Here is a 21758-nt window from a genome sequence, read left to right on the forward strand (position 1 = left end):
ACATTTGCCTTTAGTGTGAAAGATCAATATTTTCCCTTCAAATTGATTAGCCATGAATTAATTCTTGTACAGCAGCTATGAGTCTCGGTTCACAAGCGCAGGTGTCCAAGAAATATTGCTGTTTTATTGCTTTTTAATCAACTTACTACGGCATCATGCCTGCCTTTTCATCATCTTAGTCACTATGCCCAATCCTCTCCAGTCCCCAGTGGCACCAGAATCAATGAGTGCAAAAAAATAGAGTAGCAGAACAGATGTTTCAAAACTGCTTTTGCTGACAAGTGCTGAGTCCTTACTTAGGCCTACAAACACTTGGTATCTGGGCCTCCATTTTACATCTGTCTCCTTACTTCTGAGCCTCTGTCCTCTTCAGGCACCTTGGGTTACTGGAAGGACAACTAATCAGTAGCCTGGTAAGGGATGGGGAGTAACCCCCAAAGGAAAGAAGAGGAATGAGCATCCCCTACATGAGGACAATTAGCCAAAATGATGAGGCTCCAGCACGGAGCAGGGTAAGCATCTCCTGGTACTCTGAATGTCCCTTTCCCATAATGACAACAACAGCTCCTCCAGAACCTTCACAGAACCAGAAATGAGGTGATGATGTCCAACCAGCCCCCCGCTACTTTGCAGGGGACTGTTTCTCCATACCTCTCTCTCCCTGTCCAGTCTTTTCCTTTTAGACATAAGCTTATGTCTGTACCCAGAAGATGGGTTCCCTTCTTTGCCTTCTCCCTCAGTGTGCAAACTCCACACAACAACCTTCCTGTCTCTGTTCTTTACCACTGTTCCTCTTTCTGGCACTTTTGGACAAGTGGCTGGACATGACATGTAGGGCCCCTGGAGTTGAACCTCTGGCCTAGAGCGTCTAGTTACAAAAGGAAGTACCTCTTGTCAATCATTTAAGCCCAGAGGCTGTGTTCTGACTTCTTTGCCATACATGAGCCCCTTCCTTCATCTAGAAACCTGTGCGTTCTTCCCACCTCCCCAGTCACTGCCCCAATGTAATGCATTTATTTCCACTTCCCATAGGATACTCAAACCTCTTCCTCCTTACCAGTTTCAAGGTAATCTTCCTCTTTCTCCAGACTTCAAAGGTCTCTTTACTTCCTTTTCCCTGACAAGCCAATCTCATCTAACTCATTTTTTAAATACAACAGTCAAGGAGGGAAGGAAGGAATAAAGGAAGGAAGGGAGGGAGGGAGGGAAGGAGGGAGGGAGAGAGGGAGGGAGGGAGCGAGGGAGGGAGGGAGGGAAGGGAAGGGAAAGAAAGAGAAATGGATGGGAGGAGAGGGAAAGGGGAAGGAAAGAGGAATGTAAGGAAGAGAGGGAAGAGAAGAGGAAGAGAGGGGAGATGAGGGAAGAAGCAGGGAGGGGAGGAAGAGGGGGGGGGAAAGAGGAGAGAAGGGCATAAAAGAGTAGAAGGCTATTTCTTTCTTCCATCTGACCAAAATCCCTAGATCAAGAAAACAGAGCCGGGGCCAGGAGTTTGGCCTAGTGGTAGAGTGCTTGCCTAGCATGCATGAAGACCCGGGTTCGATTCCTCGGTACCCCACATGCATAGCAAAAAGCCAGAAGTGGTGCTGAGGCTCAAGTGGTAGAGTGCTAGCCTTGAGAAAGTCCAAGGACAATGCTCAAGCCCTGAGCTCAAGCCCAGGACTGGCAAAAAAAAAAAAAAAAAGAAAACAGAGCCAAACTATGTTCCCCAATTAGGAGAAAAGAGGAAAAATAACAGAGGAAAATGATTGATTATTCAATAATTTATCCTGTCCCACTGCATTTGCTCTTAGGTCTTTGAAATAAATAAGGCAATAAGGCTAAACTATTTCCCGTGAAAAGACAGCACAGACAAACCCACGTTAAGCACTGTGTGACTATAAACTCTTAACAAGCCCTGAGGACATAGTACAAATCCACTAGATAAACATAACCTCTCCTCTGGGAGGGAAGCAGATGAGACCTGCAGCACTGTTAAAGGGTTCTGAGCATTGCATCCCTTCACTCACACCCTGACCCTTCACACCTTCAAATTCATTGGTCTCTCAGAAGGTTCACCAAAAGAGTCATGGAGACAGTCTTTGGAAAATAAATAACAAATAAATTTTGTTTAGTTGGGTTTTTTTAACTTTTTTAAGATCATTTTTCTCTTAGATAAAAAAGTATAGCTTTGAAAGCCCAAAAAATAATACTGGCAGGAGGAGACAGGAAACGATAGAGAGAAAAAGGAAGCCTGGATCATCTCTCAGAGACCATCAAAGTACAAGAACTCCATCCTCAGTTTTGGTTGAGCACAGAAAATTAAAAGTCTCTAAGGCATCATCAGAAATCAATATCACAGGGTTACAGGCTTAAAACTCACTTAAAATAGAAAGGAAAGAACTACAGTAGCTACTCCTGTGCAAGGCACCAAGTTCCAGATATCATTTTATAACGTTTGGAGGAAAAGATTGCCTCTCTCCAATTTCACTAAGCTCTTTAATGTTTGGTTCATTCCAATGAGATATTAAAACTCCTCTAAGGTGTCTTGCTTTTTGTTATAACTAATGTTTTTTTTTGTTTTTAGTCACTTAATGTGTACTAATACTAAAATTGGATTAGACTTTAGAATGAATAGCAATTTTGTTCATATGTGTCCATCTTCTTCCTCTCATTTATTGATTAACGGATCTTTATTTTGAATCAGTATTGATATTTATTTCATACAACAGATTTTAACCCAGTATTATTTTATCTTTAAATTTTATGCATATCACCTCTAATGGTTGGCAAAAGAGACTAGAGAAAGGCCAAACATGTTTGTATTGCCTTAAATGTTAAATGAATAGTCTAGTAGAACAGCAGTTATAGGATAGACACATAATATGAGTTAAAACATAGTAAATCAATGCCATTTCATCTGGACATACATCACATCTCACTAACCACTGAAAAGTAAGTTGATGCAAAAGAGAAGAAAGGAAATGGGGAGAAAGGAAAGGAAGGAGGGAGGGAGGGAGGGAGGGAGGGAGGGAGGGAGGGAGGAAGGGAAGGGAATGTAAATGAAAATCAGCTCATATTACCTGTAAAGAGCAAAAGTGCCTTTGAGGAATAACTGAAGCAATGTCATTTATGCAGGCACTACCATCCAACTCCATGTCTCCAAATATTAAGAGTCAACAGAATTTCCCTCACCATTTCCACCATATTTCATCTGCACCATATTTAAAGCTCCCATTTCAAGTCTAAGTCAAATCTAACACACACACACACACACACACACACACACACACACACACACACACAAGGGCGTGCCCCTGCTTCCCCTTCCCAGACTTAAAAGCAGGAACTGTCCATGGTGGGGCCCTGGTGGTGGAAACAGCAAAGGGAAGGTGGCTGGAGGGGAGACATGGAAGTTCCACCCTACCATAGCCCAGCCCTTCCCTACATAAGTAGCAGAAGGCAGGACAAGAATCCTGTGTTCACTCTGGTCATGCTGTATCTCTACTCCTAAAGGGCCCTTTTGCACCAAAAAGATCAAAGTCCAGACAGAATCTTGTATCCCATAGTAGATCATTCTTTCCCAATTCTGAAGCTATATAACCTTTGTCTTGTCTGTATCACTCATTGCCACTTAGTGCCACCATGTTTTCGACTGAAACTTAAGATTTCATGTGTGTCAAAACTGTCATCCATGAATGTCAAAAGTTTCATAGGATGTTCTTGTTTTTTCAGGCAACATATCCTACATAGGCCAATATGATATACTCCCAAAATACTTTATTAAAGGGATAACTGATACCCTTTGAATAAATGTGCATGTGTAGCTTATAAAGAGCCAAGTAGAATAAATGTCATTCTATTCATATACTGAGTAACCAAATGGCAGAATACCTTAAACTTTAAAAATCAAATTAATGGAATTTTGACATTTGCAATCATGGGCAAAGCCAATATGATGTGTTTTAAATTTTCCCCTTGACAGGAATAGTTCCTTCCCCAACAGCAGGTAAATCCTAGCTGCAAAATCTCCACCCCCTAGGCATCTGTTTCCCTTGCCATTTCAAAGCCCATTTGATGCTAAATTTTGTGGGCTCTAGCTTAGTAATATTAATTTCTTTCTCAAACACTTGTTTTCTAAGACTTGTAACATCAAAAAATAAACAACTCAAGGAGGTGCCAATCAACTTCCCTATTCATCTGCTTTTTAGTAAAGCTATTGTGTTAGCTTGCTCCCACAATTTAAGTGGTTCAAAGTTATAGAGACATCCAAGATCAAGTAGTTTCCTTCTGGAGGTTTGCATGACTGTCCCCTGCCTTCTGCTGGTTTCCCACTAACTTTGGCACTTGTTGACTCGTAGAAACATCAACTTGTCTACCTTTATGTCCACATGATATTCTCTCTGTGTTCATGTCTTCATCCAAATCTTTTCCTTTGTATAAAAGCAATAATCACATTGGATTGACTGCCCCATGTAAGTACTCCAGGACAATCTCACTTTCATTACTTATACCCACAACTATTCTATTTATACATAGGTTGCATGTGGACACAATTCAAACCAGACAGTAATGTTTGTGATGTGTAGCTGGGGAGGACAAGCAGCATTTACACCATTGTGAGTCTGGCTTCATGGCACTGCATGAACTATTACTCATCACACCAATTGTAATCAATGTTTTCAGTGCAAAAGTCAATCTATGTAAAGTACTTACAATAGTCTTTGGCAGTAAAGTGAGTGTTTGACAAGTGCTAGCTGTTAGTAATAGCATTCACATTATTAGTATTATTTAGAATTTAAATCATAGTATTCAATAAGATGTCAAAAATGCTTCAACTCCTGCTGTGAGTATGAATAACAGTTGAAAACTAAAATTGAGTGGAGTAAAAAGCACTATGTGATGATCTTGGGTGCAGTTGGCCCTAACTAGGAACAAACTCATCAATTAGTTGTTCATGTTCTAAAATTAATTAGGAAGTCAAAATTAGAGTGTAATTAAATCATTATGTAAATATTTTCCTGATGTATCTACTCATCATGTGTTTTAATTTTTATTGAAAAACAGCAAAGAGGAGGGAAGAATGCTCCAATGGGACATATTTAATAAATGATATATGGAGCTCTATACATTTCAGAAATATTAGAAGTACAACAATAACAATGTGTGTTCTGATTAGTTAGCTCAAAGCCTGGGGACTTTAAAACTGGTGTACAGATGATTAAGATGGTAAGTGATACATTAACTGCATGCCATACCAAATGGCTTAATTTTAAAATGGTATGGATCGTCTCAAAAGGAACCTACCCATTTTTGAAACCTCAAATGAAGTTTGTACAAAAGTGTAAGTAATGGAATCGATTGCCAGAAAACTACTTGGAAAAATGGGGTTGGAACACTTGGTTTATTTACAAGCAATAAAAGAGAGAAACTTACAGGTGTACCTTAGAGGCAGAGTTAACTGAAAACTTTGGTTTGGAGAAAGGGTACTGAGCATGAAAATGAAGATATATGAACTATGATATCATAATATGAAAAGGTGAAGTGTACAAAGCAGTGCCTAGTTAACTGAGATGTATGGTAAAGTTAAAAGTGACACAGAAGTTGAGATCATAAGCATGATAGGAGTTTGAACTAAGGGAATCAGTGCCGACTTCCTTAGAGAAGGAGCTATAAACTGAACTTCAGATTATGTATAGGAAAAAGGAATAAGGGAGATTTCTCTTCTACCAGGAAAAAGAGTTGGGAAGAGATTTTGAAGAACAATGAGGAAACAGGGAATTAACAGAAAACATCATAAGTTGTCTAAGTTTATTCATTAATTTCCTTCCCCCTTAACGTCATTTTCAAGTCAGTACAGTCCGGTAGACCTGCCAGCTCTTTAGATCCACCCCTCTCTGGTCTTCATTCTCAAATTTGTAAATGGGGATTCGAAGCCCAAGCACCTTCAACTGTCGGTGCTTGTGCCAAGGACGCACTCAAACTACATCCACTCTTTCATTTTTCCAGAGCTTACAATAGGATCTGCCCCCACAGAGCCTGGGTAGCAAATACTTGTAGAATGAATGAACAAGTGAATGAAATTTAGGGTAAAAAATAATTTTGTCTTTTCTGATGTATATGTATTATATTGTTAAATTCTTATTTAAAAATATGCAACCTTTCTCACCAAGCACCAGGGCTCATGCCTATCATCCTAGCTACTCAGGATACTAAGATCTGAGGATGGAGTTTCAAAGCCAACCTGGGTAGAAACGTTCCCATGAGACTCTTACCTCCAATTAACCACTCAAAAACAAGAAATGGAGCTGTGGCTCCAAGTGGTAGAGTTCTAGCCTTAAGCAAAACAGCTCGGGGACAGTGCCTGGGCCCTGAGTTGAAACCTCACAACCACAAAAAAAAAAAAAAACCAACCAACAACAGCAACAAAACAACTTTTCTAAGTTTGTGTCATTTAGCTCTATTTTATACATAAATAAACTGGGGCTCAAAGAAGGTCCTAGCTCAAGGGCTCCCAGAAACTAACTGGGTCTGTGTGTTTGTGTATATGTGTGTTTGTATACATGTTGCTTGTTTATTTGGGCTGTTTTTTTGGTTTTTTTTAATCTATTCATTCCTGAGATTAAGAAACTCTACTGTCTCCCTTCAGATCTCAGGATTAAGAGAAAAAGCAGGAGTAGAATTATCAAGAACAATATCTCTTCAGAGAAATGAGAGTGGGCAGTACATAGTAAAATTTGCTTCCCCAAAGATCAGAAAACAATGTGTCAAAATGTCCTCATTCCATGTGTAATTTTTCCAAGATTGCAGGCCCTGAATTTCTCTGTTGATACACAGTAGTCCTCCAGCCCAGAAAATAACCTCTTTAGCTTCCTGTCTCTGCTTTTTCCTTTGGTCTTTTCTTTCTCTGTGAGCAAGCTGTCTAAAAAGCACAAAGAACATGCAAGAAAAGACATTGTTACTACATTGACAGAACCAGGATCTGGCATTCGAGACAGACTGAGCTTTTGCTTTATAATAAGGTTTTCATGCATGTGTTGTAAACCTTCCTTTGGAGCATAGACTTATGACCCAGAAGTCTAGAGGAAATCAATTGATTTGGAATTTTGCTTAGAGCTACAGCTTATCCCCTTTGTAAAACAGAAATTTCAAGCTGAAATGGTTTGCAAAACCTTCTCTGGTGGTGTGTGAGCGCCCCCTGATGTCCACAGGAGAGTACCTTCCATTTCAGATCTCTAGTTACAGGCTTATGAGGCCCCTGACTACCCAGCCACATAATGTCATCAAAATAAGGAGTCACCCAGTTGGATTATGTGAACTCTTGTCCATGATGTGTACATCAGTGATGGTAAACATTATAACTTCTTAGAATTTCAGTAGTAAATATTTCTGAGGAGGCAGGTCCTTCATATAGGGTCTTTTGAATACATTAAAAAAAAAAAAAAGATTGGGCTGAGAATGGAGAGCAGGGAAAGGGTGTCTTTGGCTACTTCCTGCTGACATGAGGGTGTCAATGAGTCATTGGGGCTGGGGCCTTCAAGGTCCAGGACTGCACTGGGCAGGGCAGCATGGTGTAAGCAAAGTCTCTGGTTGCCTGCAGTAATAGGATGGCCTCAACTTGTTCCTAGGTAATAGTATCCCGAGTGTGGACTGTAATCCCATTAAAGAAAAACTAGAAGAAGGTAAGATCAGGCAAAAGGCTGATAAAGTGGCAGGGCCAGTTAACATGAATAACACAGGAGAACACTCCCTGGCCACAATCCAGAAAAGTTCCTTTTTGAGCATGAGCCCACAGTCAGCCAGAAGCTAAGGCTGGATTGGAGTGGTTAAGGGCTCAGAGAGAGGCCTTATTCCTTGTAAACAGCAGGTAACAAAGGCAAGAATGTAAGTTCCTGACCAGTTAGAAGGTAGACAGGTATGGGCATTTGAAGGGCAAGCTTGTTATGTATTTTCTTTTGCTCTCCTGGCTCTGGTTAATTTTGAAAAGGAGACTCCATTTGGTTTTATTTCAATGTTTTATATAATTGGACTTTATTCTTATAGCAAAAATCTTATCAAGGCCAATTTCCTATTTTCTATGTATACTCAGTGTTACTTCCAGTTTCATTCATTCATTTAATATTTCTTGAATCTTCCTCTAATTTTCTATGGACGTTTGCCACAAGTTGGAAAGACCTCAGGTCTTATCACCCTAGAAACGGTGAGAAAGCATTGCCTCCAAAAGTCCTTTGAGGGCAAAGCAAAGCTACACCCGAGTTTCTGTCACAGGCACATTCTTTTTGTAATTAATCCTTTTCTTATTATTTTACAAGCATTCTCTTTTGCCCTGTACTTTAGAATGAGGATCTGAAAGTCAGATGGCTATCTCAGGAATATAGTTGAATAGAACTGCAAAAGATTAAGAATGCCTCTTTTTTGTGTCAGAAGACCTTGGTTTGCCTGTTTGGGTTGACAATGAGGAATGGTTTTCTTGTAATTTCAGTGAGTAAGTTCTATAAAGAGATAATCCAAAAACAAAGTTCTAAATGTGTATCTGAAACATAGTTAGAATAAGTGACAACTATTCACATATTGAACAACTATTTAAATTTACAATGAAAGACTTCAGTTGTCAAATCCACATCTAAGAAGGAATAGGCTTTCAAATTAGTTAGAGGTAATTCAAGTTCCAAAAAAGAAAGACAAAGGAAAGCATTGCACTTGAAAGACAAAGTGAGAGTAACTCTCACTAAGCCAGGTTCTCATCAGTTTTTACAGTCCTTGAGATTTTGGTGTCTAGCTCTTCAATCCTTTACCAAATTTCCATACCCCAGGCTTTGTGTGAGAGATCCCTCAGGAATCTAAAACTTGGGAAATCTTCACATTCTCTTTCCTATAACATGGCCCCAACTTGGGCTCTGGTGTTGAATTATCAATATTATCTACTGTTCATTGCTTCTTCCTTGGACTTTCTTTTACTAGTCTACTTTCATTTTCTTAGCAACCATATATTCAACATTGTTGGGAGCCAGAGTGGAATCAAACTGTACCTTGACTTGCATCAGATGATGGCTATATTGTCTTATTGCTTTCTGGCCCTATTCTATGTAAATGACCTGAGAATTACCATATGAATGTAACACCTGGAGGTTGCCTGGGAGAAGAGGAGGGAAGAAGGGGGAGGGGAAAATAAACGCGGCAGTCTAGTCAGTCTTTGCCTGGACTGCGGACATCCCGGACCTAGTGTGTCTGTCTCTCTTCTTTTTCTTCCTAGTCCTTGTCCCCTATTTCAGGAACCCCAATCTGCGAACCCTGGTTTGCTGCCGGTTGGCCCCGGCATCTGGCGCCCGAACAGGGACCCTGAAAATCTGGGACGAAGGTGAAGGACCCCTCCCTGTGGTGAGTAACACATCGTAGGACTATTAAGAGAGTATAGTCAGGAGTAAAAATTATGGGTCAAGCTAATAGCCATGGGTTATTTCTACCGATCTTAACAGGCCTATTTGAAGCCCACGGAACGCGGGTGGAAAAAGGGGTGCTTCAGAGCTTCCTACAGTTTGTCGAGGAGGCATGCCCGAGGTCTATAGAGGAGGAATTCCAAAAAGCCTGGCAGCGGATAGGAAAAAGAATTCTAGATTATTATGATGTATATGGCCCCGAGAAGACCCCAATAGAGGCTGCTACTGTATGGAGTTTAGTAAGTGAATACATAGATCCTCTACATGAAAATGCTGAACTTAATCTTGAATTAAGGGAACTTTATGAGTTAAAGGACCCTTCTGAAAAACCTGAGGCTGAGCCATATGCCGCAGCCCAAGAGAGTCTAAGTGAGATCTTGAAAAGGGAACAACAACCAGTAGATATTGAGTATCAGAATTCAGGTTTGAATATCAAGGAGGAAAGTTATGATGAGTCAATGGAAGGCCGAATGGCTACGATGGAGAAGAAGTTAGAAGAAATCCTACATTTTCTATCGAAAATGGGGACAGAGCAGAGAGCCCCCCCAGAAGTAGGAAAGAAATATGACCTTCAGGCCACTATGGTGTCTGATTCTAAACCTTACCCCTCACACCCACCGCCTCCGGCTGCAGCCTTACGGCCTCAATCCCTTTCTCAACCTTTAGGCAAGCCTAAAGGCCCTAGCAACAAGTCCCTTTTAACAGGCACTACAACCAGGCACAGTGCATCGCAATTAAACCTGACTCAGGCTGCTAGAGAGAGGGAAGGTATTTCAGGGCCTCGATGCTTCCCTAGTTTAGTTGATTATGATGAACAAGTAAACCATCAACCTGTTCCTGTTAAACTATTACAGGATTTAAAAAATGCCTGCTCCCAATATGGGCCAACTGCCCCTTTTACTCAAGTAATATTGGAGGCCGCGTGTGCTGGTATTGCATGCCCAAATGACTGGAAGCGGCTTGCCAGAGCATGCCTTAGTGCGGGAGAGTACTTATTATGGGAGACAGAGTTCACTGCACAGTGTCGGGCTAAAATTGAAACAAATAGGTCTAAGAACCTGCCTTACACTGTTGATCAGTTGTTAGGAGAGGGAACCTATAAAAACACCAAAGATCAATTGGGTTATGCAAAGGAGGCCTATTTACAAATAAATGCTGCGGCGAGAGAGGCTTGGAAAAAGTTACGCAATTCCAATCGTACAAAAAATCTAGTAGAAGTTAAACAGGGACCAAATGAGCCTTATCTAGAATTTTTGTCTCGATTAATGGAGACTGCAGACCGCCTAGTACAAGATGAGAATGCAAGGGAGATTATAGTTAGACACATAGCCTATGAAAATGCCAACGCCGCCTGTCAGGCAGCTATCAGACCCCATAGGAATAAGGGAGGAATCACGGACTTTATTTCACTGTGTGCTGATATTGGACCCTCCCATGTACAAGGCCTTACTTTAGCCGCCGCTCCTCAAGGAAAGACTGTTACTGAGTCTCTAAAATATAGAGGTCAGCGGCATTCTCGGGCTGCTAGACCCCCAGGGCGTTGCTTCTCTTGTGGACAAATAGGACATTGGATGACGCAATGCCCATGCCAGGCCAGGCAAAAGAGAGAAAAATCACCTGGCACATGTCCACGCTGTGGTAAAGGGAAGCACTGGGCTAAAGATTGCAGGTCAAGAACAGATCGCAATGGCCGCCCGCTTTCGGGAAACTGGAGGAGGGGCCAGCCCCTGGCCCCGCAAAACCATGGGGCAGTCCCTCCCTCTTCTCGGCCACAAGTGCATCTTCTAACAACCCCCCAAGATCAGTCTCCGGCCTCCTCCGTGCCACCCCAGGAAGTGCAGGATTGGACCTCTGTTCCTCCACCTGCTCAGTATTGACCCCAGAGATGGGGACACAAGCTCTCCCCACGGGGGTCTTCGGCCCCCTTCCCCCGGGAGTGGCTGGATTGCTGTTAGGGCGAAGTAGCTCAGCCCTTAAAGGGATACAGATTACACCTGGCAAAATTGACCAGGATTTTACTGGAGAAATCAAAGTTATGGCCTCTGCCCCGAAACACGTGGTATCGATCCCAGCCGGTCAAAAATTAGCACAATTAATATTTGTGCCTTTACCTCCCGGGGAGACTGCTAATTCCCCATGTGGACAGAGAGGATTTAGATCTTCTGATATCTATTGGGTACAAAGCATAAAACAAGAGAGGCCTGAGATGACTATATTTATACAAGAAAAGCCCTTTAAAGGAATATTAGACACTGGAGCAGATGTGTCTGTGATATCTAAAAAACATTGGCCAGCCCAATGGCCCCTGACAACCTCTATGACTTCCCTACAGGGGGTTGGGCAAGCAACTGACCCACAGCAGAGCAGTGCGATCCTTGTTTGGAGAGATGAGGAAGGGCACTCTGGTCATTTTCAGCCATTTGTCTTGGATCATCTGCCAATTAATTTATGGGGTCGTGATATCATGGAAAAAATGGGAGTGTATATGTTTAGTCCTAGTGCTGCGGTCACTAAGCAGTTACTTGATCAAGGCCTCCTCCCCTTTAGGGGACTAGGCCGAGCAGCACAGGGGGAGCTAGAGCCACTCCAACCCCAGTCTCACCCTACGAGACAAGGATTGGGGTATCCCTTGACGGGAGCTGTCGTTTGCCCTCCCCCACATGCTGATCCCATAAATTGGCTCTCTGAACGACCGGTATGGGTTGAACAGTGGCCTCTTTCACTAGAAAAGATCATTGCAGTACAGCAGCTAGTACAGGAGCAGCTGGACTTGGGGCATGTGGCCCCTTCTAACTCTCCATGGAATTCTCCAATTTTTGTTATAAAGAAAAAGTCAGGTAAATGGAGGCTGTTACAGGATTTGAGAAAAATAAATGCCACAATGGAACTGATGGGGGCCCTACAGCCTGGCTTGCCTTCACCCATGGCAATCCCAAAGGATACTTATAAGATTATTATAGATTTGAAGGATTGTTTCTATACTATACCCCTGGCGCCTCAAGACTGTAAGCGCTTTGCCTTCAGTGTCCCCTCTGTTAATTTTAAAGAACCCATGAAGCGATATCACTGGCTTGTGCTCCCACAGGGCATGGCAAATAGCCCAACTTTATGTCAAAGTTTTGTGGCTAGAGCCATTTCTTCCACTCGTGAAAAATTTTCTTCTGTTTATATTGTTCATTATATGGATGACATCTTGTTGGCTTGTTCTGACCCTATCGTCGTACGACAAGCCTTTGGACAACTAAAGCAGGATCTGAGCCTCTTTGGCCTTGTAATAGCAGCTGAAAAGGTTCAGGAACACCCGCCTTTTACATATCTAGGCCATATATTAGGCCCACACTATTTTAAAAGCCAAAAAATACAATTAAAAACTTCACACTTAAGAACTCTTCATGATTTTCAGCAATTCTTAGGAGATATAAATTGGCTTCGGCCTTATCTAAAGCTCTCCACAGGAGAGTTAAAACCCCTCTTTGATCTCTTAAAAGGAGATACCAACCCTACATCCTTGCGCGAATTAAATCCTGACGCCAGGAGGGCCATCCAAATTGTAGAAAAGGAACAAAAACTTGGCAGAGGTTGGCAGGCGCAAGTCCTTCATTGTTGCACCCTGCCAAGTAGTCACCAGCACTTCCACACTGCTGAAAAACTACCAGGACAACAATAGAATGTTAGTTGTAGCTTTGCAAAATGAAAAATTCAAGGTACAAGAAGCCCAAGAAGAGATACTACAGCTGAGAAAAGAATGCTACTACCTCACGTGCCAGCTGTTTGCATTGAAAGAAAAACTCACTTCCCAACAAACAAAAGAAACAGTGCAGAACCAGAAGGTATATCTGTCTGAAATGGGCTCCGGTGGCGATGGCAGTACCTGTGATTTGTCTGTGAAGGATTTACTGCAAGTTCCTCCTCAAGAAACTGACCTTCCAGGACAAAGCGAGTCATTCGAAGTAGAAGAGCCAATACCTACTATTTCCCAAGATGCACTTCAATATGATTTTGAGTCTTCCAATGATGTCTTACCCAGGACAGTGTCTCTCCGCCGCCATTTGACAAAAGACTTGAGTGGTTTAAGTAAATCTAGTCCCTTTGAGAAACTGGAAAGCAGTCATTTTACTGGTCCATTTGTGGAATTGGACAGGAGCCCAACAGTAAACAGACGCACACTTCAAAATGTACAAGAAAATTTTTGTCAGTGGAATAAAAACCAAATTAACAAGTCACCAAGGCCAATGCACCCAGGAAACTCTACTAAATCTAAAGAAATCATTTTGGACCCTCAACCCCAGCAAACTAATAGTAAATCTAACAATGCACGAAGAAATAGAGAAGGAAAAAGAAAAGCTCACAGACAGAGAAGGTCAAAACCTAAAACAAAGAATAAAGGAAACCAAAGTAGAGATAAGCAAACTGGTTCCAAAAAAGATATGGATGACTCTGTTGGTCCCACTGATGCTTACAATTTCAATTTGGCAGAAGATGTTCACCTCACTCCTTTCCAACCAAAAACAAGCAGTGATTCTACTAGGAAAGAAAACCACAGCGATTCTGAAGTAAACAGCTGTGAATCTAGTGCTTCAGAAAATGACTCTGATGACCTCTATCTACCCCCTTGCAAGTACACCACAACCCTGGACAGCCAAGGGGACAGGCCAGTTACCAGGCCTCAGTCTAGAAGAACACTGAAATACAGGAATAACGAAGACACGGAAGGTTCTCAGCCAACAACACCTGCCAGTGCACCTCCAAAGGCTCCACAGACGCCTCGTTGTAGCCTGACGGACATCAGCAATGTCCCCTTGTATCCTGTAGTCAAAATCAGAAGACTTTCTCTTTCTCCAGAGCAGCTCGTGGAATGCACTGCACAGTCTCTGCCTAAGCGCAGGTGTGCGACCATGGTCAGCTACAAGGAACCAACGCTAACTTCGAAACTAAGAAGAGGGGATCCTTTTACAGATTTGTGTTTCTTGAATTCTCCCATCTTCAAGCAGAAAAAGGATTCGAGACGTAAAAAAAGTACGAAACAAAAAATGTTGGATGCTGTTTAAATTTATCATCTGCCCCCTTCTTTCTGTTGCTTATGTAGAGAATCTGTGAGTTAGCACAGAGGTGGATAGAACAGATTTGAATATTTTGTTAACAGGACACTAAATCATGAAAATGTTTTCAAAACAAAAAAAAAAAAAAAAAAAAAAAAAAAAAAAAAAAAAAAGGGGTGCACTGTGGGCCTAAAATAGAGGCCTGGGTGGTCAAGGGACGCCTTGACCCCCCTTCCCCTTCTGAGTTTCTTGTCAATATCAAGGCATACCTGAGAGTCCCACCAGCAAGACATGTCTAAATCTAAAAATAACTGTTTGGTGAAAACATTCATTTGAGCTCATGTTTTTTGTGTTAAGTGTATCTGATTGAGTCCAATTTTCTTGTTATATGTCAATGTCTGATTATTTAAAAGTCTCCGTTTGTCTTGTTCGTGTTACATATTTTTCCTTGTCCAGTTTTGTCTTTAAAATTGGTACCATTTCTAAGTATGGATCCTTATGGTTTTTCTGTGCGTACTCAAGCACACATCCTTGTTATTTATTTGAACATTTCTGGGCCTGGTATGGCCCCTCCCAATCCGCTGCAGCTGAGGTGAGCAGAGGCCAGACAAAGCAGCTGCAGGCTTCGTTCAGTTTCCTTTTTCCTACAACCTGCTGAAGTGACAGTCTAGAGACACTTGGTGACAGGACACAGACTTGTCTTAGTTCTCCTAGGTTTAAGACTCCCACCCAACTTTCATCTGCAAAAAGTAATATGTCTGATATCAGAAACAAACTCTGGAAGAATAAATTTCAGCTAAGTTGCCTTGTTAGAAAGCTTTGTTTAAAAACAAAAACAACAACAACAACAACAAAAAACCTGGTTGTCACCTCCAAGAATAAGCTTTGCAAAAACAACAACAACAAAAACAACAAAAAACAACAACAACAAAAAAACCCTCATGGTACTAAAATTTCCGGAAAATGAACGGCCGATATTAATTTTGCGCGCTTTAAGATCTTTGAGTATGAATGTGTGTACGAATGGGTGTGAGTGAACATGTTCAAGGTTAAATTGTCAGCATGCTGTATAAAACAATGGTTGAGCTCATTTGAAACACAAAAGCAATTGGGTAAATCTAAGTCTAAACTTCAAGAAAATTAGTAGGTTTGAATGTTTCCTATGTCTCAAAGGATTATTGCATTGTCTTAAAGAAAAACTGGTAAATATTTTTCTAGATCCTGAAATCTGCATTTTATTGCAAGGCATACAACTGTTTACATTGTAAACATTGTATCCTGTTTAGCACAGAGATGTTAGGGAATTTGGAATTTATTACTTTAAGTTAAAGTTTGGAAACATGTATTAGAGATTTAAATGTGAAATTGTTCATTAACGTCAGAAATTTTGCCTGTCTGTCTTTTCTTGCAAATCTGATGGTAAAATGTGGATAATGTGATTAGTATTTTAAAGGAATGTTTAAAGGTTTATCTCCATGCTATTGGGTGAAAAAAAAAAAAAAAAAAAAAAAAAAAAGAGGAAACTAAGTCCAGACCTAGACTTTTGGTGCACTGATGTCTATAGTTCTTGCATTAGGGAAAAACTGTTATTTGAGTTTAAATTGTTGTTGGAGTTTAAGACAGTAATCTAAACTGAAAAAAAAAAAAAAAAAAAAAAAAAAAAAAAAGCCCTTTTCTAAAAGGCAAGAGGAGTGACTTGAGCCCTAGGGGGCCTGAAGGCAGAAGGAGTTCTTTGTGCCCTTAAAGGTTTTTCAATTGCAAATAAAGGCTAAGGTGTTGATTGTTTAAGCCAGTATCAGCAAAAGTTTTAAGAACATTGGAAATGGGTTTCTAAACAATATTTGAAAGTGAAATTGTCTTAAATGTTTAAAGAAAGAGAAAAAAGGAAAATCAGGACTACCAAAGTAATTGCTTAATTGCTATTTCAGCTTACTCTTGTAAGTTACTTTATAGCAATCTCCAGAAGGCCCATGGAGAAGGACAGCAGATCCTCATTCAGATGTAAGTTTGGCCCTCACCAAGTTCCAGGTAAGATCATGCTTAGAGACTATTTCTGTACTGACCACCTTGTTGCTTCTAATTGGAGTAAAGTGGCCTTTTGTAGACTCATTGATCTGAAAGCCACAGTTTTGAGCCTGCCCGGGCAAAGCAAAGTCCCTGTGAGACTGTGGTGTCTAATCTGCCAGCAGGATGCTGGGACAGAGTTGCTTTGGAGCTCGAAGTGGCAGAGTGATAGCTCTGAGCTGAAAAGCTGGGGGGAAGCACTCAAGCACCAAGCTCGGGACTCACAGTGGCAGGGCGCTAGCCTTGAGCTGGAGAGCTGAGAGACAGCGCCCAGACCCTGAGTTCAAATCCAGCAACCAACAAAGTGAATTGCCAATGGGATGTTTATCCCTGTGTGGAGAGACACTACCGGGACAGGAAAGCCTCTGCTTGGATGGCAGAGTTGGTGTCAGATCTTAGAGTCACTTGTGCTTGGCCATTCAAATTAATCAGAGCCGGGAGGTCATAGAATAGTTTGTAAGCATGCCTTACTAATGCCCGTGCCTTTCATAACTGGGCAGGAACTTGTCAATCTTCTGTGATAGTGGGTAGTCTAAAGTCCTAATTGAGCGAATTTTTTTATTTTTGACACCAGCCACAAATTCAGGAAAAGTTTGTGGATCTGAAGCTTGTGTCTCTATTAATCTGTTTAGATCTGACAACTGAAGCATTGTTAAGGTTGCAGAAATTTAGTTCCCCAGACAATCAAGAAAAAGCCTTTGCAAACGGGTGCTAGGTAGGCTGCGCTGTTGTGGCCAAGGATGGTTTGTGCAGTTGTTGAATGTCAAGTATGATTTCTAGTTTGGAGTAGATTGTTGTTCCTGGTGTCTAATCCTTGCAACCCCTTGATAAAACAGGCTAGGCTTCTTAAGGTCCCTGGTCAAGCGTGGAGACGGCGCCCCTGAGTCAGCTTGAAGAAGTCACGGAAGTTGAATCTCCGCCCATCAAATCCCCGTTGGACCAAGGGACCAAAGTCATTTTTGGAAAATGTGACAGGATAAATTAGGGGTATAGAAAAGAGTAAAAATTGCACTTGTGTTTCTTTTAAAATAAAAAACGGGGGACATGTTGGGAGCCAGAGTGGAATCAAACTGTACCTTGACTTGCATCAGACGATGGCTATATTGTCTTATTGCTTTCTGGCCCTATTCTATGTAAATGACCTGAGAATTACCATATGAATGTAACACCTGGAGGTTGCCTGGGAGAAGAGGAGGGAAGAAGGGGGAGGGGAAAATAAACGCGGCAGTCTAGTCAGTCTTTGCCTGGACTGCGGACATCCCGGACCTAGTGTGTCTGTCTCTCTTCTTTTTCTTCCTAGTCCTTGTCCCCTATTTCAGGAACCCCAATCTGCGAACCCTGGTTTGCTGCCGGTTGGCCCCGGCACAACATCTTAACCTCCTCGCTCTCCTTCTGCCTCCTAAACCATACTCCACAGAACATTAAAGCATTTGGTAGCCATCAACATCTAGAAAGAGTTCACGGTCATAAATATGATGTGTTCTCACTACCTCATCTTCCATCCTTGAGATTCCCTACTCATTTTAGCATTGTCTCCTACAAGACTTATGAAGCCATGTCTGTGGTATTTACCACTGGTGCCTAGCAGATTGCCAATGAACTTGATCTAATAAGTTAGGAAACCAAAGACTCCATATGAAAGAACACGCATAATAAAGAAAACTTCCTCAGTGTTCTTTAACACATAGTTTTCCATTTCATTTCACCTCATATATCTGTGTGTGTGTGAGTGTGTGTGCGTGCACATGTGCTACTAAAATGTTTTGGAATATACAGACAATCCCAGAGACAGAAGAAAATGTCCTAATATTTCTAGGGTTTCTATAGATTATTAGGAAAAATTATTTTACCTGATGACATGTCTTATCCCAGTTTATAGGCCATAGGAATTATTGCTGGCTTACTCCTCTTCGCCATACAATCCTTCAATGTCCCTTGGCATATTTCTAAGAATGTCCAATGAAGTTATGTCCAATGCAGTTCTTCTACCACCCTCTTTTTCAATGTCATAAACCATCACAAAGCCAGTAAGAACCACATCATCGGGGAAATTCCCTATGCCATTTCATCCTGAGATATCAGTGTTCGGCAGCCACTGTTCCTGCCACTGAAAGCAGTGGGTACCATGACTGTGTCTGGAAGCAGGGATTATGTCACAGGTGCTACAGCCTCTGCTCTTTATAAACACCGGATCCACCACAGTCATGCTCCAAAGCATTGGTCTACATTTTCCAAAATATAGAAGATATATTGCATTTCCTTAGCAAGTGAAGAGATCCTTTCTCCCATTGGTTACAGTGTGTTAGCTACAGGCCTTAATAGAAGTATCAGATACAGGGGCTGGGAGTTTGGCCTAGTGGTTAAAGTGCTTGCCTAGCATGCATGAAAACCCGGGTTCGATTCCCCAGTACCACATACATAGAAAAAAAAAAAGAAGTATCAGATGCAGCTAGTACTAAAGACTTCCCAGGGACACATCTGAGATCCAGCAGGTGTCGTTGTCTGGGCCTGAGCTGTAATGGACCCACTGAGCTGACTGGTCACATGGCATCTACCTCTCCTATCCTTGCTTTTGTCATTTCCCACTTCACAGCAGGCAGGATTCCACTCCCACCCTTCACTGCTGGACCATTCGGAACTCGAGTTTCTTTCTGCTTGAAATGGGGAGCCACTGGATGATTTTAAAGACAAAATAACATGACTTTACTTACTTAGGATGGCTCTAGTTCATTAAAAACAGACCAAGGTTTAAATATAAAATAGGAGGACAGCCAAATTAGAAATCCTCTGAAGTCGAGAACAAAACCGTAATGGCTCAGATTAAGGTGGTGGCAGTAGAAGCACCAATTTCAGTCTCCCGCCTAGATGATGAAGCCACAGAGCCTATCTAGGGGTTGAAAGTAGAGGGCATTAGCTTTTCTTCCTCCAGCTGGCCTCTAACTGTAATCCTCCTGGCCTTAGTGTCTCAATTAATGAGGATCACAGACATGAGCCATCAGTGCCCAGATATCTGTGTGTTTATACTTATGTAAAACCCAAAAGTTTAAAATGTGAAGTAGTATTGTAAATCATTTGGTTAAGGAAGAGTGATGTCCAAAAGCAATTATTTTATGGAGAAAGTGTATAACTTAAAACCCATGGTGAACAGTGTTCACTTAGGTGAACAATTTTCCCTCTTCCTTCTTTTTACTGCTTTTTTCCCTGACTTGTTACTGTCTTCATATTTCAGAATTCTTTTTCCCCCACACACCGGGTGGGATCTCAGTACTATAAATTTATAAAAATTATTTCTAATAGCTTATTTTATAAAATAGACTTCAGAGAGCTTTAAAGCATTTTCTGGCTGACAGAGTTTTTCTTTTTGATTTCTACTATCTTTAACTCCTTTACAAACAGAGACAAAACTGTCTCTAAGGGCAATAATCATTTGAGCAGCACTGCAAATGTTATATAAGTAGAGGAGACATTTAATGCCTTTACATGGAGAACTTGAAACAAACTTAACTGACAACTGCTAATGAACCCCGGGGAGTTGTCCTCACCATCTTGCTCACTGTTCCATTTAGCCTAAGCATTGCTGCTTCCTTCCTTTCATCTTCAGCTACTCTGCATCCTGAAGCAAGGAAGAGTCTGAATAAATCAGACCATTACTATTACTATAATAAAATTACAGATTTTTGGCCATGAGGATGAAGTGAATAGTGATTTCTGGGTTTTTTGTGAGTAATAATACTATACTAGTGATTCATTTTTAATCACTGATACATTACCACAATTGAAAATCAAGTTAAACAGTAACAGTAACTCCTTTCCATAGACTGGTTGGATGATAAAAAGCAGCCTGATTAAGATCGACAGAGATAACAGCATGAACAAAGGAAATTTCACAACCATCTTCCAGTACTTAAAAGCAGTGGAACATTCAATGACTCTTTTGTTCAAACTAAATTCATTCTACTCAGAGTTAAGTCGAAGCTGCTATTTTAAAAAAAAAAAGAAATCCTTTGTTCTCAACATTTAAGAACATTTGGTGTGCTATACCACTCATACCACTTCAAATTAGTCAAATATGGCCATATCATATAATGCCTATTATAAAATGGTCAGAGTGCATTCAGTTTAAAGGAAAGTTTCAATAAAAAGTCTGAATTTTGCCCATATGATTTCATATGCCAGTCTGAATATTTCACTGTTCATGCCATCAGTTTTATAGGAAAACTAAAGTAGATGTAACAAATAGCCTAAAAGCACTTAAGAAAGGAGTTAGCCTAGAGACTAGACACAGGTATTGACCTCCACTCAATTGGGAAGGGTGGAGTGGGGAAAGAATTCTCACCTACCATGGGTTCATTCCCCAGCACAAATTTTAGGAAGTCCAAAAGAAGAAAATAATCCAATATTAGGAGAAAGAAGTAAATTTTGAAGAACATAGCCACTGTAAAACAATATATGTACCAATAATATTTCGATGGAATTTTTACTAGATTTCTTTTAGATTTTAATTTTTTTAACTTCATAGCATTTTCAAATCAGATTTCAAAGATGTCATCAGGAAACTAAAAGGTTTCCAGCACCATAACCTGCTTTCTTTAGGTAATAATAAATGATACTTTCAATATAACTAAAAAGAATCCAATAATGTGTCAAATATATAAAAGCATCTAAGGACAGATTAGATTTCAAAACTTACAATGCCATAATGATATACCAAGATGCATAAGTCTTTAACAACCACATAGCAATTGTCAGGTCTGAACAGGAGAACAGTCACCACCACCACCACCACCTCCACCCCATACTTCATAAAGCATTACCAGAAATCACTTACCAGAAACTGGTAATCACGTGTAACTGTTAATCATCTGACTGTCAATTACCTGATTGTGAATTGGCAAAAGGACCCTAGGTTCTGAGGTCACTTCCTCATCTGCTGCAACCATACCTGCTTTTCTCCTTCCATCTGTTGGGGACCGACTGTGGGGTCAGTGACCTTGACTGTGGGGTCAGTGACCTTCGACCCACACAATTGTGTACACAAGGAAGTAGCTCTCTTGATTTTGGGCTGTGTCAATAGCTTCTCATTTAACCTGTTTGGGACTTGATCGCTTCTCATTTAACCTATTTATGACTTGATACTGTTTGTAGGAATGTAACCCCTGGCAGTTCCAGAGTTTAAAGAAGTGTATTTAGGGTCAGAACTTGAAATAAACTGGGCTACAGTCTTTATCTGGGCTGCAGACCT

General features: G+C 41.0%; 1 protein-coding gene across 1 annotated transcript; it reads left to right on the top strand.

Moving 5' to 3' along the window:
- The first annotated feature begins 467 nt into the window (after positions 1-467).
- LOC150049655 (shugoshin 1-like) lies at positions 468-14545 on the top strand. The gene is made up of 4 exons (XM_090353535.1): positions 468-512; positions 4516-4595; positions 7120-7324; positions 12968-14545. Exons 1-4 carry the CDS (start codon positions 468-470, stop codon positions 14459-14461), a joined length of 1824 nt encoding a protein of 607 aa, XP_090209661.1. The 3' UTR covers positions 14462-14545.
- The last annotated feature ends 7213 nt before the right edge of the window (positions 14546-21758 follow it).

This window comes from Megascapheus bottae, chromosome 19 (genome assembly GCF_031878675.1).
Source record: "Megascapheus bottae isolate mThoBot1 chromosome 19, mThoBot2.hap1, whole genome shotgun sequence".
In the NCBI taxonomy this organism is placed as follows: Eukaryota; Metazoa; Chordata; class Mammalia; order Rodentia; family Geomyidae; genus Megascapheus; species Megascapheus bottae.

Coding starts and splice junctions, on each gene's coding strand:
- LOC150049655 (XM_090353535.1), top strand. CDS start 468: ATGAGGACAATTAGCCAAAATGATGAGGCTCCAGCACGGAGCAGG. Junction 513..4,515: donor AGGCTCCAGCACGGAGCAGG/GTAAGCATCTCC, acceptor ATTTATACATAG/GTTGCATGTGGACACAATTC. Junction 4,596..7,119: donor CAAGCAGCATTTACACCATT/GTGAGTCTGGCT, acceptor TTTGTAAAACAG/AAATTTCAAGCTGAAATGGT.